Genomic DNA, 27,072 nt, shown 5'->3' on the forward strand with positions numbered 1-27,072 from the left:
AAAGAAAAAGGCAAAAAATTGATGGAGGAACGGGATTTGCTGATCGCTCCTTCACAAATGTTGAAAATTTTGCACGATTTCTACCTGAAATCGGCCGTTTCGGGAATCGCGTTGTGCCTAATAATGAAGCTGCCAGTGTAACGGTTACGGTGATTATAAAAGTGACTCGGAAATCGTGTTCGTTAAATGGAGAAAATCGTTACGAAAAAGTTTATCTGATTCTGAAATTCTTCTGCCTTGCACAAAACGAGAAAAAAACGGAACTATTCGGTTCATATCAAGAGAGGGGTGAAAAAGAAGAAAGGCGCTTAGTAATCAATCGGAAAGAGTGGTGATTGGAGAGGAAGATTTTTTTTTGTAAGGGGAAGATGACCACGACAGGTGTCCTCCCGTTTGTGCGGGGAATCGACTTCACCTACAATGATTTTAGCGTAAGTATCTGGAACAGGAATGAATCAAAATTTAGATTTCATAATATTAGAAGCTTATGTCAGAGGAATTTTTACGGGTAACACAGTTTTTTGGCAAGATCAGAGTTCTATTTTTAAACCCCCGTTTTGGGGGTTTGCCGGTAGCAATATTGTTGGCCGAATAGTTTTGTTGCGCTTCGAAGTTTTCGCTAGCTATTGCGAGGCGTGCCAAAACGCATCCGGTATTGCAAAATAACAACCGGACCGTGTAAGAGAGACGGTATTTTTTTTAATTTTTCTTCGAACTTTTGTTTGTTTCACAAAAGACTACGATTAGATTAGATGCTTTGTGTTTTGCGAGGAGTGTTGATTTCTGGTTACAATAAAAGAGAAAAAGAATTAACACTCATCTCTGTTTTGAATGCGATATCGATTTCAAGGTTTTTCAGTAACATTTTGCTAAGCGATCATTGGTAGTAACTTATTTCCAGTAATAGTCTCGCGGTTAGCAATAAGTCTTTTAAAACTAGCATGGCTTTTTACATTAAGTCAAATTTTCAAGATATCAAACAAATATAATGATGCTATTTTACCTATAACTTGAAAATCAAATAAGGCCAACAAAGTTGCCTTAATCATGCTCTTAAAACTTTTAAAAACTCTTACAAAACTAAGTGTAATTTGAAATCCAGATAATGCAGAATTTGTGTAAATATCGTCTCATCATCATTATTTGAACAAATTTTACTTCAAGATAGCAAAATAAGATACTCCATTCGAGATGAGAATAATTTACAACGATTCTCTGTTCTAACTTCAATCTTCATATTTCAAAACTGTACTCACAACGCCAATGCATCGAATGGCATGTGTGAGAGATCAGATTTCATGCAGTGTTCAAATTACAAACTGTACACCTCGACTCTAAACGTTTTTTTTTCTCTTCCAATTCTCATCACTCGTAGGATGGGCGCTTCCCGCAGAACATCAAACACATGTCCGGGGTGCAGTGGCTCAAGCTGGATCGCACCGGCATCCAGGAAATTCCGGAAGAGATGGGTAAACTGATGAAGCTGGAGCATCTGTCGATGAAGAACAACGACCTGGAGAAGCTCTATGGGGAGCTCACGGAGCTGAACTGTTTGCGGTCGTTGAATCTGCGCCGGAATAATATTAAAAGCAGTGGTATTCCGAATGAGTTGTTCGATCTGGAAGAGCTCACCACCCTCGATTTGTCCCACAACAAACTGAAGGAGGTCCCGGAGGGATTGGAGAAGGCCAAGAGCCTGTTGGTTCTGAATTTGAGCAACAATCAGTCAGTTTGTCCTTTTTTCTTAAATTTCGATTATCATCTAACACATTTTTAAAATCTTCCAGAATCGAAAGCATTCCACCGTCGCTCTTCATCAACCTAACGGACCTACTGTTCCTCGATTTGTCCAACAACAAGCTGGAAACGCTTCCGCCGCAGACACGTCGCCTTTCCAATCTGCAAACCTTGATACTGAACGACAATCCGCTGGAGCTGTTCCAGTTGCGGCAACTTCCTTCGCTTCAGAATTTGGTGTGCCTTCAGATGCGCAACACTCAGCGTACGCTGCTAAACTTTCCCACATCGCTCGATAGCTTGTCGAATCTGCAGGAGCTGGACCTTTCCCAGAACGCGCTGTCTAAAATCCCGGACGCTCTATACAACTTGGCAAACCTGAAGCGATTAAATTTGAACGACAACGTTGTCCAGGAGCTTTCGCCCTTGATCGAGAATTGGTCCAAATTAGAAACATTGAACCTGTCCCGGAACCAGCTGGTGGGTTTGCCTCCCACCCTGTGTAAGTTGCAAAACCTGAGACGGCTGTATGTTAACGACAATCAGCTGAACTTCGAGGGGATTCCTTCGAGTATCGGGAAAATGGGAGCTTTAGAAGTTTTCAGTGCCTCAAACAACCAGCTGGAGATGGTCCCAGAGGGTTTGTGCCGCTGTGGTTCCCTGAAAAAGTTGAATCTTAGTTCCAACAAGTTGATAACCCTTCCGGAGGCCATTCATCTGCTAACCGATATGGATCAGTTGGATTTGCGGAACAATCCGGACTTAGTAATGCCCCCAAAACCAGTCGAAGTACAAAGGGGTGATGGCTTAGCCTTTTACAACATTGACTTCTCACTTCAAACCCAACTGAGGTTAGCGGGGGCAAATGTCCCAGCACAAGCTCAGCAACCGAACAGTAGCAAGGATCCGATTGCGCGGAAGCTTCGTTTGAGACGGGGTGCCCGGAATGATTCCGCCGATCAGGACTCAGCTAAGGTTTTGAAAGGTATGCAGGACCTCGCAAAGGATAAGAATGCCCTCGGATTCGAAGATGAAAAGGTGGAGAATTTGAAACCGAAGCGATGGGACGAAAGTTTAGAGAAACCTCCGGTAGATTATTCGGAAATATTTGAGGAAGAAGATGGACAGGAAGTAGGTCTAACGGTTTGGGAAATCGAAAACTTTTTGCCGAATAAAATTGAAGAAGCTGCCCATGGCAAGTTTTACGAAGGCGATTGCTACATTGTGCTGAAAACGGTTCATGACGATGCCGGGCAGCTGAATTGGGAGATCTATTTCTGGATCGGAACCAAGGCTACCCTGGATAAGCGAGCTTGTGCAGCAATCCATGCTGTGAATCTGAGGAACTATTTGGGGGCACGCGGCAGAACGATTCGAGAAGAGCAAGGCGACGAATCGGACGAGTTTTTGGCTCTGTTCGATACAGAAGTTACCTACATTGAGGGTGGCAGAACTCCGACTGGTTTCTACACGATTGAAAACCTGGTCTACATCGTTCGATTATACAGAATTCACGATGCGGGAGCTAACATTCACATGGAACCTGTAGAAGTGACCCACGAATCGCTGGATCCGGGACACGTATTCCTGTTGGACACAGGCCTTCAAATCTTCGCCTGGTACGGTTCCAAATCCAAAAATACCCTTAAATCGAAGGCACGGTTCATGGCCGAAAAAATCAACAAAAATGAAAGGAAAAACAAAGCAGAAATCTTCCAAGAATGCCAAGGTAATGAAGGCGTTGAGTTCTGGAAAGCTTTCGGCTTTCCTGATGGTCAAGGTCCGGGTGAAAAACCTTCAGCTCACGTTGATCCAGCTTTCCTTCCTGTCTCCCCTCGCCTTTATCAAATTCAGCTAGGCATGGGTTACCTGGAACTGCCTCAAGTCGAGTTACCAAGCAAAACACTTCATCACAACATCCTCAACAGCAAGAACGTTTACATTCTGGATTGTTACCTGGACCTTTTTGTTTGGTTTGGCAAGAAATCTACTCGCCTGGTGCGGGCAGCTGCCATCAAACTGTCCCAGGAGCTGTTCAATATGATCGAACGCCCGGAGTACGCACTGATAACCCGGGTTCAGGAAGGGACCGAGACGCAGGTTTTCAAATCCAAGTTCATCGGTTGGGACGAAGTAATTGCCGTTGATTTCACTCGTACTGCACAATCCGTAGCTAGAACCGGGGCCGATCTTACCGGATGGGCCAAAAAGCAGGAAACGAAGGCTGATTTGGCGGCTCTCTTCATGCCGCGTCAACCCGCTATGACTTTGATGGAAGCACAACAGTTGGCGGATGACTGGAACTACGATCTGGATGTGATGGAATCCTTCGTATTGGAAGGGAAGAAGTTCGTCCGATTGCCAGAAGAAGAACTGGGTATCTTCTACACTGGCGAATGCTATGTATTCCTCTGTCGATACTGTTTACCGGTGGATGATGACGAGGAGGACGAAGAAGGGGCGGATAATGTAGACGGCACCAATGGAAGCTCCTCCAACGTTAAACCCAACGGATCGGGAGCTCCCGCTGCCGAAGAAATCCAGTGTGTCGTTTACTTCTGGCAAGGCCGCGAAGCCGGCAACATGGGCTGGCTGACGTTTACCTTCACCCTGCAGAAGAAGTTCAAATCAATGTTCGGGGAGCAGTTGGAAGTGGTGCGGATCCACCAGCAGCAGGAGAATCTAAAGTTCATGTCCCACTTCAAGGGCAAGTTTGTGATAAAGAACGGACGCCGAAAGGAGAAGCAGAAAACGCCAGAAGGTAAACAGCCTGTCGAGTTCTATCATCTACGTTCGAATGGCAGTGCGCTGTGCACCCGTCTGATCCAGATTAGAGCCGATGCCACCAATTTGAATTCCGCTTTCTGGTGGGTTTGAACCTTTCGAGTTTTGGAACATCAATCCTTTAATCTTTGATTTTTTACTTCTTCAACAGCTACATTCTTTTCGTTCCCTTCGAAACGGAGGACGATTCGGAATCGGGTATCGTGTATGTTTGGATGGGTTCCAAAACTTCCTCAGAAGAATCTCGGTTGATCCAGGAGATTGCCGAAGATATGTTCAACAATCCGTGGGTTAGCTTACAGGTAACACCTTCTTGGTTATTTACACAATTTCGGTACTAATCTTCCTTTTCCCAACCGTAACAGATCCTCCAAGAAGGTGAGGAACCGGAGAACTTCTTCTGGGTAGCGCTCGGAGGCCGCAAACCGTACGACCCCGATGCCGAGTACATGGACTACACCCGGCTGTTCCGGTGCTCGAACGAGAAGGGTTACTTCACGGTGGCGGAAAAGTGTTCCGACTTCTGCCAGGACGATCTAGCCGATGATGACATCATGATTCTGGACAACGGGGAGCAGGTATTCCTGTGGCTGGGATCCCGCTGCAGCGAGGTGGAGATCAAGCTCGCCTACAAATCGGCACAGGTGAGTTGGAAGTTGGAATTGAGGAGGAAACGGTGATGTCATTAGCGGTACTGTCAGCTGAATTGGTTGGAACAGGATTCAGGAAACATCGAATTGCGAATTCCAGTTCCAGTACTATTCTTATCGTTGTGATATTATTAACGCATTCGGGAGGAATCTGCTGAATCCTGCTGATATATTAGTTTCGTTCAGAATGGAGGTATGCTTAATAGCGGCACATTATCCACGCTACGGCAGAAAATAATGTTCTTCTTTCGGTGCCACGGAATGAAAATTTTGGAATTTGGGTTTGTTATTTTAATATTTGGCAACAATTGCAACTTCTCCCCCCAGCGTCACAACATTTCAATGAGCGTTTACAATTTCATCAATTTACGATGTTTCGCAATCTGTGGCCGTCGGGATCCCATTTTTTTTTGTCTGCTTCGCTCGACCAACCAGCAGTGTTGTGTTGCTCTCGATGGTCGCCATTGGGCTTACCAAAAATCCGCTATGAATGCCGTCGTTGCTACTGCTGTCGGCGCAGGAGCATTTCCAATGCCCCAGGCGATCTAGATGCTCGCATGGACGGTAGGCCACAGCTCACACTGCACCCATTGAAGTGCGACGATTCTGTTGCTGGAACTTTGGGTGCGGTCGATGCCACAGTTGATTCTGCTGCTGGTGATGCAAGGCGTTCCAGATTGCCGATTGCAATGGGCCGACGATCCAATCATTTTGAATGGAACCGTTGATGTGCTCCGAAGCCGGCGAAGATGAAGTGGACAACTGTGCCACTTCTGGCAGGAGAGCATATTGGGCTGCGGAAAGTGCTGACTGCCAGAAACCAGAGTTGATACTTTCAATGGAACAGCCGGTACACCAAGGTGTGCAGCTCCTGCTGTCCATGTGGATACGGAGCAAAAGCCCCGAGTTGTTCTCCCCCGGATGCAGTACAGTGCTGTGCAAACGCCGTAACAATCGTTCTCCCCAACGCCTCCAATTGACCGCAGTCAAGCCTCGACACTAGCGTGTGATTCAAGGCTCATTCGACAGAAGATGGTAGACAATTTGATCCGGCGTATCGATAGACAATGCTGCAGCATGGACCGTGGACAAAATTAAGTTAAAATTTTTGCCGTTTAGTGTTTGCTCGAGAACACAGATGCCGCTGTCTGTGTCGTACCGTTTCGAAAGAGTTTGAGGCTCGTTTCGTGCCGGAGAAGAATGAGTTGGAGATGACACTAACGTGTGTACAGCACAATGGACACATGCCAATATGTGGAGCAAAATGTGCCAGAACGAAAAAAAGTCAAAATCCATCAAAACTCGCGCTTTGGCAACCCTTTTCGTCCGAGTTGATTTTCCTTGTGGTTTCGTTCTATGGTGTTGTTTGGGATCTTGGGTGCCTCGGTAGGTGTTTCCTCTAAGATCACAAAAGGCACCTACCTGAGAAGATCCGACACGTTTTCGCCTTTAAAGGCTTTCCTGGAACGACGAACTTTTTTTCAGGGATTTTCATCCTTTTAGATGATTCATCCCGAAGGCGTCCTATTCCGAGCACCACACTTTTCTATTTGGCGGAAACTGCAGTGACGTTTGCCGCTCATTTACACGCTTTACGTAGTGAAACAAGTTGAGCACCACTGATTTTCAGTGTGAGCTGCACGGCTAACTACAACCCAAAACACAAACACTCAAAACCCAAATCTGTAGCAATTACAATTATTTACTAACACGAAATTTTTGAAAACTTAAGCTAGCTTACATTATTACTCACGGGCCCGGTTTTCCTACTCTAACATCAAACGCACAACAATCATATCACAGACGGCGCAGAGGTATCACAGCTTCCTTTCTTCTTATCACAGTCGTATCCGATGAACTGGCAACCCTGCCTGGCTGCACTGCTTCGACGGGCGTACCGCAGCTGCCCGGAGCACCTCCAACGACTTCCGGCTCGATCCAGCAGGCCTTCTCCAAGTCCGCAGCTTACTTTCGGAAAAACGAGACTCGCAAAACCAAGATGACGAAAATCGAGTCCCGAAAAGCGATTGGCTCAGCTTCCAAAAACCCCAGTAGGGGCCGTCTGTGTGTTGCCAAGGAAAACTTCCACCGTCTTTTGTGTGGTTGACGAGAAGGCGATACGCCTCTTGCTCACACCCTATGACGGCGTACTCTGAAGTGCCACTTCGTCTCCGTTGGTTCTGATTCCGTTTCGGTGCTTCAGTAATCTTTGTTTTCAGTCGCAGTGCAATGGCTTCCAAAATTTTCCGGCTTGTTTGTTGTTGCCGTCTAGGAATCAAACATTTGCGTTTCTTTTCTGTTCTGTGATTATTTGTCTCTGGTCTCACCTTCCGAAAATTTGCTGCTGATGCTCCTGCTGTTCCTTCCCAACAGCGATGGCGAATTTTCGCAGGAGACGAACAATTCGGGTCACAGTTGGAATGGCAAAATCTGGCGCTTGATTTGTTTCCTTTTTTTTTTTTTATTTGGCTTCGTCTGACACGACTGGCTAGGACCATTCTGGCCCAACTTGCCTCAATTGTGTGGATAGTTTTGGTTGTTGAATATAGGACTATTGCTTGAGGGTGTTCTTGTTGTTCTTGATCGGTGGGTTGTTTGTGTTTATATTGGAATTTTGACTTTCTTGATGTATTCCGTGATTTGGTTTAGTGATGTTTCGCATTCTTCTTTTAGGATGTTTAATAGTGGCTTGCAGTTTTCTAGTATTGGGAATTCCCCTCGGATGTTGTTCAATCTTGGACAATAGTATAGGATGTGCTCTAAATCCTCTGGTACCCTACATGTTTCGCAGAGTTCATCTGGCTCCAGCTTCCATAAGAACAGTCTGTTCTTCGTGAGGACATGGCCGGACCTTATTCAACTGAGTAATTTTTTGTCGCTGTTTTTGAGAATCAGTTCTTTGAACCAAGGTGTTTTCCTAGGAAGTGGTTCAATCTGAGCATAGTACTTTCCTTTGAACAGAGAGACTCGACGGTACTCCCTCTTCCAGTTGTTCCAGGCTTCGTTCTTGGCCACCATGAACACGTCTCCTAATGTAAGTGAGTTGAACATCGTCTGCGGTTGGTCTGTCATTCGTACTGCTTCTCTGTCTACGATTTCGTTCCCCGCTATTCCGCAGTGACTAGGTATCCACTGGATTACTATTTTGTGCTTGTTGTTTATGCAGAGGAGTTTGAAGATATTCCAGGTGATGTAGTTTACAATTAATTGTTTTGTGTGGAGAAGCATATCGCAGCTGCTTGCAGAGTCTGTCATTATCACCGTTTTATCGTAATTGTTTTCTATGGCCCACTCCACAGCTAACTGTATGGCCATCAGTTCTGCGTTGGATATTGACACGTTTTCGTTGGTTTTTTCAGCTTTTTTGATTTTTTTCTGGGGGTCGAAGAAAGCGATGGCGGTCCCAGCTGTTTTTTTGCTTGCATCGGTAAAGATGATATTGGGGCTTATTCTGCGAGGCGAGTGACGTGAAGTGACTTAGATTTTTAGAGTCACCGTATTCTAGCAGGCGAATGCCGTGACTTGAATGAACTTTAGGTGACTCGAATGAACTTTTTTTTACTGTCGTCGTATTCTCAGAGGCGAATGGCGTGACTCAAGTCGGTGCCAAGTGACTTTTGAAGTCGTGACCTATTTCGCAGGTGACTCGACGGGAAAAAAGTGTAATGCAAAAGAAATATATGAAAATCGAACTGATTTTTTAACAAATCATTCAGAAAACGTGATTGAATTTTGAAGTACTTATTCTGAATACTTGTAACATAAACTTTTCTACTAAAATTCGGTTTTTCCCAAGACAAAAGAAGCAGCTTGGATCTGCAACAGTGGGGTTCCTACCCCCGCCGGCCGATGGACTTAAAAGGTTCTCGTAAATAAAAATCACAATTACAATGACTTAATTTTTTTACGACCCAAAAAAGAAAGAAGTTTAAGTTTTGGCTTAACGCAAGCTTTTCGGTAACTTTTTCACTATTTCCGTTGATTCTTTCAATAAAAAATAGATGGTTCTCATAATACTGTTTTTTTTTTGTTTATTAATTTCTTGTTTCATTTTCTTTTACCGTCCTACCATTAGGGGCAGCTAGTTCTGAAAAACGCACATTACATTTCGAAAATAAATTTCATTTCAACCTACAAATTTGGCGTTTATCGCAATACACGCTGTTAGCATAGTAAGCGTTGATTTGTAAAGGCACCAATAAATCATTCCAAGTTTGTACTCTGACCTGCTTAGACGCTCTTTCAATTCTATCAGGTTATGAGCCCAGTTAGTAGTTTCCATAGTTACGGAATCAACAAGTGAAAATTTTTTCACACCCACGTGTTTCAAGAAGTTTTTTTTCGATACGATTATGAACCGTGAAGGAAGAAATCGGTTACGGCGGTCGGATGATTTTCGGAACCGGGATGATGGTATTCACGATAATACCGGAAATGGTCAAGATATTCAGCGCGGTGGAGAAAATGGCAACCAGACCCGGGGCGGACAAGCGGATGGCCAGGTGGCCAGCTATCCGAGATTACCAGGTGGTGGAGGTGTGGCCATGCTACCAGTGGAGAAGCTGAAGGGTCGTGACAACTACGATTCCTGGTCATTTGCCATGAGGATGGTGATGATCAGAGAGGGCACGTGGCGAGCAGTTAACCCTCCAGAAGGCACGCACGTGAACGAGGATCTGTCTGAGCGAGCTTTGGCAACGATTTGCTTGAGCATAGAACCTTACAACTATAGCTTGGTTCAGAAAGCTCGTACGGCACAAGAAGCGTGGAACAGTTTGCGGACCGCATTCCAGGAGAGCGGAAAGTGCAGGAAAATTGGTTTACTTCGTAAGCTAATGCGCCTGGAACTTGAAGACTGTTCATCGGTGGAAGAGTATGTCGACGAAGTCATGTCCACAAGTCACAAGCTGGGTGAGATAGGATTTAACTTGAACGACGAGTGGCTATCTCTTATCTTGCTCATGGGACTTCCAAAACGATACGAGCCGATGATTATGGGCCTTGATGCATCGGGCATCAATCTAACAGCAGATGTGGTCAAGTCCAAGATACTGCAGGATGTCATGCTGGACCGAAATTGCAGCTCTGGTAGTGCAGCTGGAGCTTTAGCAACTCATAAGAAAACACCTGGAAAGAAGGAAAAATCGAAAGTACAGTGTTTCAAGTGCGAAAGGTTCGGACATTACGCTTCAGAATGTCAGCAGAAGGTCAAGCCCAAGGACGGAAGGAAACGTTCGAATCAAGTGGCGTTGATGGCACATCAGAATCCAAAGAGCAATGCGAATGGTTGGATTCTGGACTCTGGTGCAGGTCGACACATGTGTGTTTCCGAGAAGGCAATTTTGGATCCGATGCCTGTGGACGAATCGATTTATGTCGCAGATGGAACTGAAATTCCTGCGGCTGTGGTTGGACGCGTAGAACTAACTGCTGAGACGAGAGGTTCGTATACAGATTTGAGTATCTCTAATGTCTTATGTGTTCCAGGATTGGCAACAAATTTGCTGTCAGTCAGTGAAATCTGCAAGAAAGGCTTCCGAATAAATTTCACTAGCGAGGACTGCAAGGTTGTGAATACATCCACGGGGGATGTGGTCGCAACGGGTCGACTGGAAGAAGGACTTTACCAGCTCAATTTACGCAGTAAGCGGTTAACGTGTGCGGCAACAACGAATGGCAACCTCGATTTGTGGCATCGACGGTTGGGCCATTTGAGTTTGGACAGCATCAAAAGGTTACCCAGCATGGCAACAGGTATTGAAATTAATGGAACGACGATAGCAGCTTGTGTTCCATGTGCGGAAGGTAAGCACCAAAGGCTTCCGTTTCGTGGATCCGGATTTCGAGCAAAGGAGTTGCTTGAAATTGTCCATTCAGACTTGTGTGGCCCTATGGAGAAACCATCGGTCGGCGGCAGCAAGTATTGGGTTACGTTTACTGACGAGGCTAGCAGGATGACTTTCATGTATTGCTTGAAGTCAAAGTCCGACACTTTCGAGGCGTTTCAAGAATTCAAGTCCTTTGTTGAAAATCAAACTGCTAAGAAGATCAAGTGCTTGCGAACTGATAATGGCACTGAGTATTGTGGTAAGCAGTTTCAACATTTTCTGAAGCAGCACGGCATACGGCACGAGACGTCGGTTCCATATAACCCGGAACAGAACGGTCTCTCGGAACGCATGAACCGAACGATAGAGGAGAAAGCGAGGTGCTTATTATCGGATGCAGGGCTCGAAAAGCGTTTTTGGGCCGAGGCAGCATCAACAGCGGTATACTTAGCCAATCGTTCGCCGGTCAAGGGACGACCAGTAACACCGATCGAAGCATTCACCGGTAAGAAACCAGATTTAGCCCATCTTCGAGTGTTTGGCGCCAAGGTGATGGCATACGTTCCTAAATGTAAGAGAAGGAAGTGGGACCGAAAATCAATTCCATGCGTTTTAATTGGTTTTGCTGAGTGCTCGAAAGGGTATCGAGTATTCAATCCTGAGAGTGGTCAAATTTTCATCAGCCGAGATATCGTTGTTGTTGACGAGAAGGAAGTGGCGAAATTTCATCCACGTGTGTCGTCTCCAGATGTGGTTTTCGACGACAACAGATTTGGTCGAGAGATGACATTGACCAACGAACCAACGGGAAGCGCTGCTCAAAGTGATCCAGCAGCATCAGTGTGCATCGAACAGGAGCCTAACGCGCTCCCTCCGCACCCATCTCGCGAAGTTATACAACCTAACACGAGGCATAGCGAGAGGGAGCGCAGACGTCCAGGCAAGTTGGCAGATTATGAGGTGACATACAGTGTTCTACCGCAGAACCTTTTCTCTTCACAGCCAGCCAGAAGACGGTCGTCAGCAGTCAGCACTGCGCTCCCGTCACACCTGAAAGAAGAGGACGTTGATTTACAACAGAATTCTGAGTATAGTGACTGGGAGCGCCCAGTCCAAGGCAAGTATCCTTGTACTTTAATTTCGAATAGAAATGTACCGTACGTGAATTGTCCACAGAGTCCCCGAGAACCAGAGAGTTTCGAAGAAGCTCTGGAGAATCCAGAACGAGATCGTTGGGTCGAGGCGATGCAGAGCGAGTATCAGGCGTTATGCGATAACGGGACCTGGGAACTGGTTGACCTCCCTCGTGACCGGAAAGCGTTGAAAAATAAATGGGTTTTCAAGCTGAAGACGAATGCAGATGGATCCATAAACCGATTCAAGGCGCGTTTGGTCATCAAGGGATACTCGCAGATCAAGGGCGTGGACTATAGCGACACATATTCTCCTGTTGTGCGCTATGCAACGGTACGGTACCTCCTGGCGTTGGCAGCCAAGCAGAACCTTGTGGTACACCAAATGGACGCGGTGACGGCGTTTCTGCAGGGAGAGCTGACCGAGGAGGAGATATTTATGGAGCAGCCAAAAGGGTTTGAGGACGAAAAAGCACCAACGAAAGTTTGCAAGCTCCGTAAGGCACTGTACGGGCTTAAGCAGGCCAGTCGCGTTTGGAACCAGAAGCTGGACCAAAAGCTTCGGAAGATGGGTTTCAAACGATCCAAATACGACACGTGCGTTTATCATCAGGCCATGAATGGTAAACCTATCATCGTTGCTGTTTATGTGGATGATTTCCTCATCATCTCCAGTGATCTGGCTTTGGTGGAACGCATCAAGCTGCAGTTATGTGCTGACTTCAAGATGAGTGACTTGGGTCCAGTCAAGCAGGTCTTGGGATTGCGTGTCACGAGGTCTGACGGTTTCGTTGCAATTGATCAAGAACGGTATATTGACGAGTTGCTTCAAAAATACAATATGCTGGATTGCAATACGGTGTCCACTCCATTCGACATCAGTCAGCGGCTCACCAAGGAAATGTGTCCCAAAACGGAAGGGGAAAAGAAGAAGATGATGAATGTCCCATATCGAGAACTTGTTGGTGGTCTTCAATTCGTAGCACAATGTACGCGGCCGGACATAAGTTTTGCTGTTAGCCAGGTGAGCAGTTTTAGCAGCAATCCTGGAGAGGCGCATTGGGTGGCAGCAAAGCGGATATTACGATATCTGAAGGGCTCCAAGAAAATGAAGCTCACGTACAGCAGAGACGGTAATCCGGATTTCACCGGTTATAGCGATGCAGATTGGGGAAATGACCCGGATACACGACGGTCTGTGAGCGGTTACGTGTTTCTTCAAAACGGCGGTGCTGTTTCCTGGAACTCGAAGCGACAATCTACAGTAGCATTGTCGACCACGGAGGCAGAGTATATGGCTTTGTCAACGGCAACCCAGGAAGCGATGTGGTGGCGAGGTTTTCTGCAAGAACTACAAAACGTGAGTGGTCCAATTTTGATTAACTGCGATAACAAAAGTGCCATCAGCTTAGCAGAACGAGAAGTCGGATATTCAGCAAGGAGCAAACATATCGATATCAGACATCACTTTGTTCGGCAACAGTTGGAAATTCAAGCTATCAAATTGGAACACGTTGGATCGAAAAATCAAGCAGCGGATATCCTTACCAAGGCGGTACCTGGTCCGAAGCATGAAGAAGACAAGAAGTTGTTTGGTGTTTTACAAATATCCACTTAAGGGGGGATGTTAGCATAGTAAGCGTTGATTTGTAAAGGCACCAATAAATCATTCCAAGTTTGTACTCTGACCTGCTTAGACGCTCTTTCAATTCTATCACACGCCTTGACGGTCTGGTACCGCACCTCCAAGTCCGACGAGGGATCTAGGTTCCAGTATCTGTTTGATCAGCGACAGATGCTGGCCCTCCCGGTAGTGCTGATTCCTAACCTGGATGTTCAGGGTGATGGCACATTGGAAAAAAAACTTCAAACTGATTAGATTCCTGGCCAGTTCCGCTACCATCACGCTCGTTTTCATATAACCATATTTGATTCAAAAATAACCATTTTATGACATTTGCCTCGAAACTGCCAATATGGTTATTTTTTAGTAAATTTCCCAAGATGAATTTTAACCATTTTGGTACTTCTGGAGTATAAACCATAAAATGGTTGAAAAATTTGACGTCTTTTCATCGCCATTTTGAAAGCGACAGTCATCGGAATCGAACGCGTTTAAATAAATTTGTTATTCCACGTAACTTAATCAAGTTTACAAGTGAACACATCGAATTCGTAGGAGATCATGAAAGGTAAAGGATTTGTTTAAATTTTCGTTACAAAAATAATCTCAATAATCAACAACAAAAAACAAATTCCAGGGTACCGGATGGACACCGCTTCAGGTCCAATCAAAAACCTAAAAACATCGAAACGATCAGATACCGAGGATTCACTACCGGTTCCTGGCCACAGCCACAGCAAACGAATCAAGAAAAAAACATCGTAGCCGCTGAACCTGGAAGATTTTTCAGTATCACAAAATAGAGAACTGGAAGATACGACGTTCCTATTATTTTTGGTAAAGGTAATATCCGTTCCCTGGGTTATGAAGGTTGGTTTTCTATATGAATTTTATTTGTTTTTCAGAACACACCACGGGTCTGGTGATTTTCACATCAACAAACTAACTGGAAGTTTACGCTCCTACTAAGCCACCTCCGTTAGGGCAATCCAACAGCACAGTTCCATCGAACCTTCCGCCGGTAGCAGCAGGTGGTAGAAAAATCTGTTCTGCGAACTTTTTGATACTAACCGGAAGGAGATTAAACGAGCCGGACTGTAAACATCGCCTACTGGTCGTAGATGAACGTGCTGTAATTGCCCTTTCTGCTAAAGCTACGGCTCTAAAGAATGAATGTCACTACGATATATGAGACCACCACTTCCGTCGTTGCTCGGCACCGCCGTTTTGCTTAGTTGGTTTCGATAGCAGTCGCGGGGGAACTTCTGCTACTCTTATACTGCTACCGGGCGTTAAGGCTGTTGTTGCTGTTCGTCCATAGCCTATTAGTCCATAGCCCGGTCAAATATTCATTGGTTTTTTCTTTTTAAGCGGTTCAAATAAATAAAACGATGTGAAAAACTTAAAATTGTTCATTTTTTCTTCGAAAACACTCCAATCTGTAATATTTCTACGTTAACATCCCTTATTTTGCATTATGATTTAAAAACAACCATTTTTCCACTTCTCCCCCAGAATCCCATTCGGTTGAAAAATAACCATATTCGAACTTCTCCCCTAGAAGTCATTTTATGCCTTCTCATGGAGAACTCATAAAATGGCATTTCCCGGGAAAAGGTCAAATATGGTTATTTTTGAAACATAAATGGTTCAATAATTTCTAGCGTGATCTCCCATATCTGCTCGAAAATTCCGATTGCCGCCGCAGCGTTAGCAAAATTTGCTGTTCCTTCGATTCCAGCGGCAGTGGGATGTAAAACTAGGCCGAGAACAGCCGCGGAAACAGAACCGTGGTAATACCCAGGTATTCTCGGTCATTTGCTGTTTTACGGAAGCCGAACCGAACCGTCGAAAAACGCGAGACATTTTTTTGCGAATCCATCGAATCTCGAATTTGCTTTGGGCTTTGACAGCTCGTTGGATTCATTTTGTACCATGCGAATGAACACAGTGGCAAAAATCAAGCAAATGTAAAGGGAGGTGACGCATATCTTTAACTTTAAAATTGATAGTAATCAAAACAGACAGAGAAGTTGCTTTTTTGCTAATAAGATTGCTTGAACTAGTTGCAAACAAAAAAATAAATATTTCGCAAACAATTTAAAATGCATTTACAATCAAAACTTTGAAGAAACTGTGCATAATTGTGCATGAAATTTATCTGGTTTGCATTACCTGAGTATCTACGAATGTTGGGTTAAAATAATTTCGAATGAACTTCGGATGAAGTTCAATCAATAAAGGTAACTTGATTTTTGAGGTAAGAAATTCACGTTTTTGCATATGTTTTAGTAGTTTCAAAACTCAGCAATTTTGATAAATCCTGTTATTTGTATATTTCGAATATTTATGCCTTTGAAATCCTTTCCTTTGAAATCCAATTAAAATTTCAAATTTTAATGTTATCAGACTGAGTTTAATCAAGCAGCATATTTGTATCGCAGTTATTACTCAAGTATCATACAGAATTAAGTATTTATCGAACTCAACAGAACAACTTTTTCATGATGTGATAAAAAATCTAATTTAGAAATAAAAAAATATAATTAAGTTTTTTTTATCCAAAAATCTGCAAAAGTTATATCAAGTTATTGATCATTAATTCACGACTTGATTTCAATTCGAAAAAAAATCGAATTTTGTGTAGCTTTTGAACTGCCGAACAAAAACTAGTGAATCGATTCTTTTCAAATTTTGTGCAATGATTCTTCACTCAGACCTAACCATTCGGTGAGAAAATGGTGTTGATCCAAAAAGCCCAGTTCAAATGCAAGCTGTGCAAATTTCTGAATAATCTGTGCTACCATGGGAAGGATTAAGAAGTTAATTTCAGATGGAATAATGGTGGATTGACATGTCATCCTTGATCAATTCTATGTGCAGAATACTGTCGTTTCACCCAGGATATTTAACTCGCTTTGAAAATTCCGTCATATGTGGTGCTCCTTTACATCATATATGATGAAGTTTTAAAGATTTGTTTGGTAAAATAAGGCAGAGCTAAAAGTATAGTTATGATTGTTATTAAAGTTTATAAAATGTCACTTAATGAAAATATATCGCTTTTCATATTAAAACCTTTTTATACACTATCCTTTTTTCAAGATTTTCAAATTGAAATTAGAATATGTTAATCCATCGAAAACGACACACGAGTACGCATCTACGTCTTTTTCGGAGGCATAAAAAATTGATGGCAAAAATATCAAACAATGAACATGAACGACCCCTTTTTCTATCATCTGATTTTAAATTTTAAATCTGTCCTGTAAAACTACCATGTAAGAATTTTAATCTCGATCCGACACATAGTACCGCAATCATTGCAAAAAAAAGGATGACCCCTTTTCTATCGTCAAATGCAAATAAGATATATAAAATTAATAAGACAAACGTAAATATACAATAAAATTTTGGATTTGAAGTTTCAATCTGAATTTGAAATTCTCAAGCTATTTAAATTTTCGATTCTAAATGGAGAATCCGAATAAAGAAAAAAAAACATTTCGACTTGATTTCGAATCTCATTAAAAAAATAAAAATAAATACTTTTCAGTATGCATTATATCTAAATCTGAAATTTTGTCACGTACAAAAATACAAATCACACTCTTATTGAAGTCCTACTTAGGGTTTGGTTACATAAAAATTGAATGCATTATTTTGAAATTCTTCATGAATGTGACGTCATCCAAGAAATTTAATATCACACTACCTGCTTTGAATGTTCCTTACATGTTTGACAGTTCGCATGGTGAACCCGATGAAACTGGTTCATTGCCTCTGGAACGTCAAAATGAACATCAAGCCACCGAGGCAATGAACTAGTCACCGTGAGTGAGTCGCCTCTCGGAATACCCCGACTAGAGTCACGTGACTACGACTAATGTGACTCCGAGTCACTTCATTCGCGTCGCAGAATAAGGCCCATTGTAATTCTTATAATCGGTGTTGACCTTTTCCCGGAACAGTGTTTGCCATTGCAAAGATGAAAAATTCGTTTTTTTTCGATTGACCGTCTGTTAGGGTTCTTCTAACAGAATTGGTCGGATTCCAGCCTGGTTCATTATGGAGTATGAGGGTTTTGTGTATATTTGGGTCCTTAGGATGAGTTTGGGCGAACAGGTCGAGGTTTTGGTCGACTATGTAAGTTAGGTAGGATCCATTCCAGGTTCGAGTGTCGATTGTCTTTTGGATGCAGGCTGCAAGCTGATTCTGGTGATAGTAGCTTCTGAGGGCCTCTCGTTTCGTCAGAAGTGCTATCCGGAATTTCATGGGGATTTGACCAGTGTCAGACAGAATCACGTGGATTGGTGTGGATCTAATGTACCCCATTGAGATACGTAGGAAGGAGTTCTGGACCGTTTGCACTTTTTGCAGATTAGATTCTGCGGCCCCGCCGTATACCGATGCCCCATATTCCAGCTTGCTCCGCACCAGGGCGTTGCTTATTTTGATCAGCGTTTCTGGGTTGGCTTGTTTATTCCGGCCGGCTAGTAACTTGATCAGGGGGATTTTTTGTTTCGCCCTGTGGCACACATCCTCGATATGTTTCCGATGTCTAAGCGAACGGTCTAGGGTGAATCCCAGGTATTTGTACGTGTTGTCGATGTTCACATTGGTGCCTTTTATCTGGACGTTTATGTTTTGCGTATTTTTCTTGGTGAAGGGCACTATCGCGCATTTATTGGGATTGATTTCTAATTTTAATTCCAGCATTTTGTCTGCCAATCGGTCCAGAAACAAGTTCATTCGGCTGGCAGCAGTCGCTAATGTCTCGTCCTCTACAATGACCGCTGGGTCATCTGCGAATTGTACTAGTGTACAACCAGCTGTCCTGATATTGTGCAGCGAAGCAGAGTACAGGTTAAATAAGATGGGCGAGAGCGGACAGCCCTGCGGTAGTCCTTCTGTGACTTCACGTTCAACCGTTCCGTCCTCTGTGTTCAGTAAGAGCACTCTCGCACTAAGGTAGTTGTGTGGCCAGGATATGATCTTGTTCGGAATTTTGTAGTTCGCCAATATTTCTAACAACTTCTCTGTGTCCACCCTGTCGAAGGCCCTCGATACGTCCAGGAAGGCCACCATGCATTCCATTTTTCTGTTCTTGGCCTCCAGAACAGTGTTCACTAGGAAGTTCACACAGGACTGGGCAGAGCAGAAGTTCCTGAAACCGAATGAGTTTGCTGGCAAGATGTTGTTGACTTGACAGATGTTCGCTAGTCTGTCCTTAATGACCGAGTTGATGAGTTTCAAGTTGATATTCATCAGGCTGATTGGGCGTTTGGAAGAGGGCCCCGTGAGCTGTCCTTTTTTGGGAATTGGTTTTATTTCTGTGATCCTCCACCGGGGGGGAATCTGACCCGAGACAAAGACGCTACTAAGCATCTCACAGACTTTCAATTGCATGTCCAGGTTGAGGCCTTTGAGAATTGCGTAGGACATCTTGTCTTCCCCTGGGGCGGAGTGGTTTTTTTTCTTTTTAAGGGCGTCTAGCAGTTCCCGAGCCTTGAGAGGGTGTTCGAATTCCTCAAGTGCCTTGTCCGTGATTATGGTCGGGCAAACTATCCGTCTTCTTTCGTCCCTAAAGTAATGATTCATGAAATCGGTCCCTTCCTGCGACGTGAGTTTTTTAGCTGAGTCACGTCCTCCTGATATCGAAACATCGATGCCCTTGGCAATGTTCCAAACATGTTTAGCGGGGGTATCCTCGTCTATTTTGCTGATAAGCTCGGCGATGTATGAACGCTTCTCCTTTCTGAACTCCTTCTTGAAGACTCCTCTTTTCCGTTTGAGCTCGATGTAGTCTGTCATCGACCGGCTTTTGTTGTAAGCTCGTAGGGCTTCCCTTTTCTCGTCGTAGAGTTCGCTGATCTTGGGTGTCCACCATTTTTTAAGGTAGTTACATTTTTTCTTCCTGACCTTGTACGATGCGGCGTTTATATACTCTTCAAAGATGGCTTGCATCTCTTCTGGGTCGTAAATGAATTGTGGCCGGATTCCATTCAGTTTTTCGATAACTTTTTGTTGGTTGACTTTGGTGGTTTCACTGTCGAAGATCTGCGCGTCACTGGAGATTTTGACCTGTATTGGTGCGTGTATGCGAAGTCTTCCTCCAGCACTTTCCAGGTGGCCTTTCGTGCTAATCCCGGGGTGACCAAGGAGATATCAATTGTGGATTGGCGATTTCCAGGGGAGCTAATTAGTGTGGGAGACCCATCGTTGAGGAGTATGAATCTGGAGTCTTCGATCAGCTCTTCCAACAGTCTGCCCCTGTAGCAGCTGTCGAATTCTGGGCTCCATGCCTCGTGGTGCGCATTGAGATCCCCCCCTATGATGATTTCCCCAGAGATCCTGTCCAGCCAGTGGAAGAATAATTTCAAGTCTTCCACGGCGTTTTTCTTCTGCTGACTGATACTGAGAGTCCAATCTCCCCTATCTGGGGGGAGATAGGCGGTTATAAATGTTATCGATTCAGCTCCCTTGATAATTTTAATTGCAGTTGCCTCTAAAAAGGTGAAATCCGGAGTCTCGACTTGCTGCTGTGTCAGCTCTTTGGCAGCAAGAATGCCTACTCCTCCGTACCCGTTCAATCTTCTCTTGGAAGTTAGATTGAATCCCTTGAGTTGGAAGCTTTCCCCTTCGCGCAGCCAGATTTCTTGCAGCAAGCAGATTTTGGAGTCGGATGTTGTTATTAGTTTTAATAGTTCTTCTCGTTTGACACTCGGTCGGACTGATTGAACGTTTAATTGTAGAATTGAGATGTTGTTAAGCATTTTGGATGTCGGTGATTATTCTGGATGGTTCATAATGTTGACTTGTTGCTTCACTGTTGATGATGTCGTTCAGCCTTCCGTATGTGAACAAGAGAATCTGGTCCACATCTGTATCCTTATCGAGAGCATTCAGCTTCAGGGTGATCTGGTCCTTCAAAGCTATGAGTGGTCTCAACCAGATCCTTTCTCTCAAGCTTCTGATGAGTTCTCTTCGTATTGAAGAGACTACTTGCTCTACGATGTTTGTATTGAAGACGAAGGTATCAGCTGCGCTCCTAAAACTGTCGTTTCTTTCCTCCTGGCTGTCTGCCCCTCTGCTCCGCGAGGAGCTAGAGCGGTGTCTCTCGATCCGTGTTCTTGTAGACCCTTGTGTTGCTTTTTCATTTCCCTCCAGTGACGGGAACTCATCTTCATTTTCTAATTCCAGTCCTTCGAAGCGGTTGCTTAGGATTGGAAATTGAGTGGCTGCTTCTTTGTATGATATACCATTTTTCCTCATTGCACTGGTTATCATAATTCTTCGTCGTCGTTCCGGGCAAGTGGGTTCTTCAGGTTTATGATTCCCCTTGCAATTAGGACAGAAAGGAGGTTTGGTGCAGCTATCTCCTTTGTGTACCCTGGCACACACCGAGCATCTTTGGACCCCTGAGCAGAACTTAGTTTTGTGCCCAAAGCGCCAGCACTTGGAGCACTGCTTGACCGGGAAAACATATAACTCGGCTCTGAAGGAACAGCCGTAAAGCTTGATTTTGTTTGGAACCTTCTCGCCTTTCACGATGACCTTTATATTTGTTGTTGGCAGCAAGTCTACGCCGTCTCCTTTCCTCATAATTCGTTCGACCTTTTTAATTTGCTGTTCACATTCCATATTTTCAGACAGTTCCTTGTCTGAGTATTCCGTTGGAATACCACGGACAAAGGCAATCGTATCTCGCGAGATATTGGGGGAGTAAATTTTTAGGTTATGATCCGAGAGCTTCAATTTTTTGAGTTCGGAAGTAGCTCCTGGAGAGTCCAATTCGAGCTTGAACCGATAGCGTCCAATCGCTTTGACTTCCGAGAAACTCTTGAATTTTAAATGATTTAGTAGTTTCCCTATCTCTAGGGGATGTTTGGAGGTTTGTCCAGCGTAATCTATAGGCTCCAAGATCACCGTCACGGCGTTTATTTCTTTGCTTCCGTCTGTGGGATTGTTCTGGGTCATCACAGGGGGATTAGCACTCCGTGTTTGCTTGGGGATTGCTCCGGATGATGTTTTGGCAGGGAACATTGTGTTGGCACTAGCTGAGGTCTTCTTGGCTGGCTGAGTTAAGCTTATTCCTTGCTTTGTGCCTAGCCTCTGGCTTCTTCTTGCTTCTGACCATTGCTCTCCAGCGCTGGCTGGTCTCATCATTTTGATTCTTCACCTTAGCTCTTTCCTCTTCTTTGACTTCTCTTCTTTCACTTTTTTATCTTCCTTCACTTTCTTATCTTCTTGCACTATATTAACTTCTTTAACTTTCTTGTCTTCTTAAACTTTTTCATCTTCTTTCTCGCTTTCTTTTTAACTTATCTTCCTTTTCTTTCTTCACTGAGGCCTTATTTTCTTTTTGAAATCTTCTTTATATGCCCCTCGTTGGCGTTGGGTGCCCTCCCGAATCTCCCCAAATGACAGAATATCACCCGGCAACTTCCGCGATTCACTGCTCTTCGACGACCGAGACTTTGAACGAACCGGCAGCGTTGCTCGCGCGACACCTCTTTTACCGGAGCACTTACGACCCCACACTGGCACCCTTCTAAGGAAAAGGAAAATGGCGGGAGCCCGGCCCACACAAAAAACCCCGGAAAACTCGCGAAAAGCACTAAATTTCACGGCTATCGGCACCGGAGCCTGTCCTCGGGACTCAACGGAACTATTGCCCCACTTTTGGGCGGAAACAAACGCGCACCACTAGTAAAAATTTGAGAATTTCGCGGATGACAAAAAAGCACTACCGACGCCATATGCTTCTACACGCCAAAAAAAAAAGTTGTTTCCTTTAGTTTATGTTGTTTTGTTGATTCTTGTTTTCGTTTTTCATCCCAAGTGTGCGTTTGACATTTACACTCTAAGTTCAAAACACTCATTCTTTGGTAGGTTTATGACTCACTTACAACACGCTCAAAACTTAACAGCTAGACAAACTTAATTATAATGCTACAGTAGTTTCCCCCTAAATGGATTTTTTTGGTTTGCACATTTCTCCATAGTCCTATTTGCCGCTGATAGTGTTGGTGATATTATGCTGGTTGTTTCACCAACACTCTTTAGTTTTGGGACAATCAACCTAAAAAACGACCATGTTTGTCGACCGGCTGTCCTTTCTTTGTACCGAGAGTTTTGGAGGTTAATTGTCCCGTCTCATCTGTACACGCTCAGCAAGTGTGCGTAAGAAATGTCAAAAACAACTCTATTGATTCTCAGATTTTGTTAACACGCTCGTGTTGTTTTATGCAACGGGTGGGTAATTGAATAAAACTTGTTGCCTTAATTGCTCTCTCATATCTTTGCTCAAACCAACTAAAATGTAAATGTAACTCTACGTTAACCTTGCGATCCTTATACACAACCTCTTCAACTTTTTTTTCATCTGTTTTCAAACTAAGGAGGAAAATGCGAACAAAAAGACTTACCATGAGTTTATCCCAGTTTCTCTATAATATTGGTCGTTTCTGGAAGCTGCAACATAAACAATTCCGTCTATTCTTATCATCATACGGCAAAGCTCCACATGTGCACCAAATTCGTTTATACTTGTCGTTGCTTTTATCAATTGTTGCGCAATAATTTGAATTTTGAACGATACCAATCAAGACCAGGGAAAGCTGAAAGTACAAAAGACTTATTAACAAAACTAATAACATCACTGTATCTGCTGTTATTACTTCACAAAGTTACTAAATGAACATTAACAAACAATCTTTCTTCAATCATACACCAGGTCTACATCCAACATATGCGCATCAAACAACCGGAACGACCCCGGAAGCTGTTCCTGACCCTCAAGAACAAGGAATCGAAACGCTTCACCAAATGCTTCCACGGATGGAGTGCCCACAAACGTCCCCCGGAGTAAGGAGGTCCAACAACCGGAATTAAAACGCACAACAACGCAACCCCTGCCTGCTCCGCTTAAAGAACACCCGTAACCAGTTGAAAATGATTGATTTCTTTTCTGTTCTTTTATAAAAACAGCCAAGCAGGTTTGTACTTAACGCTTAACGGTATTTTATTTTCGTTTCTACTTAGAGAACAAAAACCATTGTGTATTTGTTACGTTTATTCATGGCAACAACTAACTTGTGTTTTGATTTTAACCGCGTCGTTTCAATTATTTTCCTGTCTTCCACGAAAACCAAAAACCAGAGAAGCTGAGAAAGTTGTATTGCACATACTATTCCTATGTTTTGTTGCGTTGTTGATCTTTGTTTATTGGCTTTCGTTTCTTCTGAAAATCCTGTAGCTCTGTACTGTAAATAACGATTGAAAGGTCGATGTCAGAGTCGAATTGAAAGTTGTTTTTTTTTTCTTCTCAAGAATATCGTAAGAAAGTGGCAAACGTTGTCGTCTACTGCACACATTTTTGTAACAAGTTCTGTTAGGGATTTCTCCCATTTTTTTTTTGCTTTGTAATTATTAGGGATTTTATTCGCGAAGAAGTGTAGAAGATTGATGAGAAGAGACATTAGTTGGATAGTAATAAATATATACACAATCTATAATATGTAGAAAACTTAAGCATAACGACGATAACTGCAATATTCATAAAAATAAATAAAACACATATTTAAGCACAACTGCATCACGAGAACGATTTAAAGATGTTTCAACTATTAATGTGCGGGTTGAGTAGTGATATCTTCGAAAGAACAGTCCCTCCTGAGAGTGCTTTAAGTTTAAGGATCGAGTGAATGGGGTCCGGTTTCTTTTTTGAACATCAGTAGCTAAAAGAAGGAAAAAACTTATTTTAAAACAAGCAATTTTTTTTGTTTTACATTTGCTGTACTTTTATCATATTATGACTAAACTATAGGATTCAGTAATGATATTGATAACCAGTGCAGAAAGTCTTAATAATAAAATTATCAAAAAAATATTAATAACCTATTTTTACGAAGGTGATGGATAAATTCTTGAGAAAAAATGGGAAATTAAAGAAAAGAACATTACCGTAGATATCAAGAAATTCTAGAAAAAGATAAAACGGCTCATAGAGTGGTTTTTCGCTTTTTTCTCGAGGCCTTCAAATGCATAGGATCTTTTTTTTTAGAAAAAAAAATACTAACTAAAATGAAATAATTTCGAAATGGGTGTTAATTGTGGATATTTTGCAGTCATGTATTCGTGAAAAACATACTTAATAGATAAATATTTAAAAAAAAATATCAATGGCATTTTTATTATTAGATTGTTACTTGAATTGAAATGTTATCATTTGAAAAAAAAAACTTACATGAAGGTGGTCAATCAATAATTTTGGCTTATTTGAGGACATTTAATCCCAATATGCAATCAACTTTTTTCTATCAGTTCAAATTTTGGAAATTCAAGTATTAACTTTTGAAAATATGTAGAAATCAGTTTATAAAATTCCTACTCTTTTTTAATTAAATTAAAGAACAATATTAAGATATTGAATGCGATAGCGAGTGATTTTAACTTATGAGAAAGAAGTAACAGAAGTATTTTTCCTCGTTTTGTAAAAAGGGGAGCTTTTACCAACTGAATTTTAATTTAAAGGAATCTTAATTAAAATCAAAATGTCAAATACTTGCAATTTTGTCTATTCATTTTTTCTAAGATCTGATAAATTCAATTTTTAAAGCAAAGGGCCCAAAAATACTAGTTTCCTGGGTTATCTATGGACATGAAATTCTCGCTTCTGAATTGGCCAAACTAAATGTTATCTTTCGTTATGGAAAAGAAAATATCACATTAACCCGTTTTCTCACCTTGAAAAAAAAGTAGCCACTCCAATCAATACTAAACGAGTGTATTAATTCATCATCGATCAGCACCTTAGTCATCGTCATCGTCATCATCCGAGGGGACGAACAGATCATTCTCCTCCAGGAAGTTGGCCATATTCTTGCTGATGGTAGCCCCAATCAGCAGGCCCGGGATGACCGTCAGCACGATCCCGATCAGTCCAAAAGGAACGATGTTGGGCATCGGTTTCAGGGCTCCACTCCGGAAGGTATACTTTCGACGCAAAGCCATCTGCCCGGCCTTGGTGAGTTTCAGCTGTCGACCGAAGGTGGTCCGAGCGCGGGATACCGCTGCAACCCGGGCTAGGTTCGAGAGGAGAACCATTTTAGGAAGAAAATCACTGCTACGACTTCGGGTTACGCACGAAAGGTGAAAAACGCGATTGATTTTTCCAAGCAAATTAGGGTTTCCAGCCGTTTGTCAACATTGCGTGTTTTGTCGGAATAACGGAGAAAATTTTGAATCACCCCTCAATGTACACTGAACGAAATTCAATTGCATGTTTATCCCTTCAGCTTTACAGTAAAAATTTAAATACCATTTTTTCATTAATTTAATCTCCGTCTGTTATTCTGCCTTTTTGTATGTTTCATCAAATTTTGTAATTCACACTCAACATGGACATCATATTTCTGATCACATGCGTTAGCGCTAAAACGAAAGTTCACTACACTAATTTCAAATTTTAAAGATTTCCGAATTTTATGTTGCAACAGAAGATAAGAATTTTTAACACAAATTTTTCAATTTCATTGAAACCATCTTAATTTTAAATTTAACATTAAAAATGTACATGTATGTTTTTGCTGTCCGTTTGTTATCATGAAATTTTTAGATGTTTTTTTTTATTGTATCTTGTTCTTAAGTTTAAAAATGTTTGAAAAAACAACAGTTTAATAAAAACTCCAAACATTTCAAAATTTTTTATTCGGAATTTAGAATTTTGAGGATTTGAGATTTTTGAAATTTTAAAGTTTAAGATTTCAAATTATCTTTATTTCCAGAAATGAAGGTTTATAAAAAACAAAATAACCAGTTGGAAGAAACAGCTTTCGAGCCACACTTTTTAAGTAAAGAACTATTATATTTTCTGGTTTTTAATTTTATCAGTGATGTTTTTTTCAAGTTTTACAAAAAAAAAAATAATGTCGTGCTTTCTATACAGCATTATAATTCTGTGTTATAATATCTATGAAACGGAACCAAAAAAAATAATAAATTGTGATATTTCATTGCATTGTTTTGAAACTCAGAATTCACATCTTGTGTGTACCTTTTAACGGCTGTTTTTTTAAATTATGTTAAAAGTTGTTTAAATTGGATTAGAACAAAAAATGTGTTGGTGTTATTTTTGAAAAACCTCCAAAAACCTTTTTTTTTTATTTGGTTGGATTTTAACTTCTTCAAGTCATTCATCCCTCTCCAAAAACCGATTTTCGAACTTTCGTTACAAAATTAAGAAAACAACCTTCGCACTTAGCTCAGTGTATCCGGGCGCAGCTTGCGCGTTGTCGGAGTAGAAATTTGAA

At 42.5% G+C, this 27,072-nt stretch overlaps 2 protein-coding genes across 2 annotated transcripts; one reads left to right on the forward strand and one right to left on the reverse strand.

The window, feature by feature from the left end:
• LOC129745801 (protein flightless-1) lies at positions 1 to 24,507 on the forward strand. The gene is made up of 6 exons (XM_055739155.1): positions 1 to 431; positions 1,376 to 1,725; positions 1,788 to 4,604; positions 4,673 to 4,823; positions 4,887 to 5,165; positions 23,496 to 24,507. The coding sequence occupies exons 1-6, from the start codon at positions 369 to 371 to the stop codon at positions 23,628 to 23,630; spliced, it is 3,795 nt and encodes a 1,264-aa protein (XP_055595130.1). The 5' UTR covers positions 1 to 368; the 3' UTR covers positions 23,631 to 24,507.
• LOC129745815 (essential MCU regulator, mitochondrial-like) lies at positions 23,759 to 25,945 on the reverse strand. The gene is made up of 2 exons (XM_055739176.1): positions 25,507 to 25,945; positions 23,759 to 24,498 (listed from the first exon to the last, which is right to left on the reverse strand). The coding sequence occupies exon 1, from the start codon at positions 25,865 to 25,867 to the stop codon at positions 25,574 to 25,576; it is 294 nt and encodes a 97-aa protein (XP_055595151.1). The 5' UTR covers positions 25,868 to 25,945; the 3' UTR covers positions 23,759 to 24,498; positions 25,507 to 25,573.
• Between the last annotated feature and the right edge of the window lie 1,127 nt (positions 25,946 to 27,072).

Source organism: Uranotaenia lowii, chromosome 2 (assembly GCF_029784155.1).
Source record: "Uranotaenia lowii strain MFRU-FL chromosome 2, ASM2978415v1, whole genome shotgun sequence".
Classification (NCBI taxonomy): domain Eukaryota; kingdom Metazoa; phylum Arthropoda; class Insecta; order Diptera; family Culicidae; genus Uranotaenia; species Uranotaenia lowii.

Excerpts from the sequence above, each read along its gene's own strand:
- LOC129745801 (XM_055739155.1), top strand. The coding sequence starts at position 369 with ATGACCACGACAGGTGTCCTCCCGTTTGTGCGGGGAATCGACTTCACC. Across the intron at positions 4,605-4,672 it reads AATTTGAATTCCGCTTTCTG|CTACATTCTTTTCGTTCCCT; the intron begins GTGGGTTTGAAC and ends CTTCTTCAACAG. Across the intron at positions 4,824-4,886 it reads ATCCGTGGGTTAGCTTACAG|ATCCTCCAAGAAGGTGAGGA; the intron begins GTAACACCTTCT and ends CAACCGTAACAG.
- LOC129745815 (XM_055739176.1), bottom strand. The coding sequence starts at position 25,867 with ATGGTTCTCCTCTCGAACCTAGCCCGGGTTGCAGCGGTATCCCGCGCT.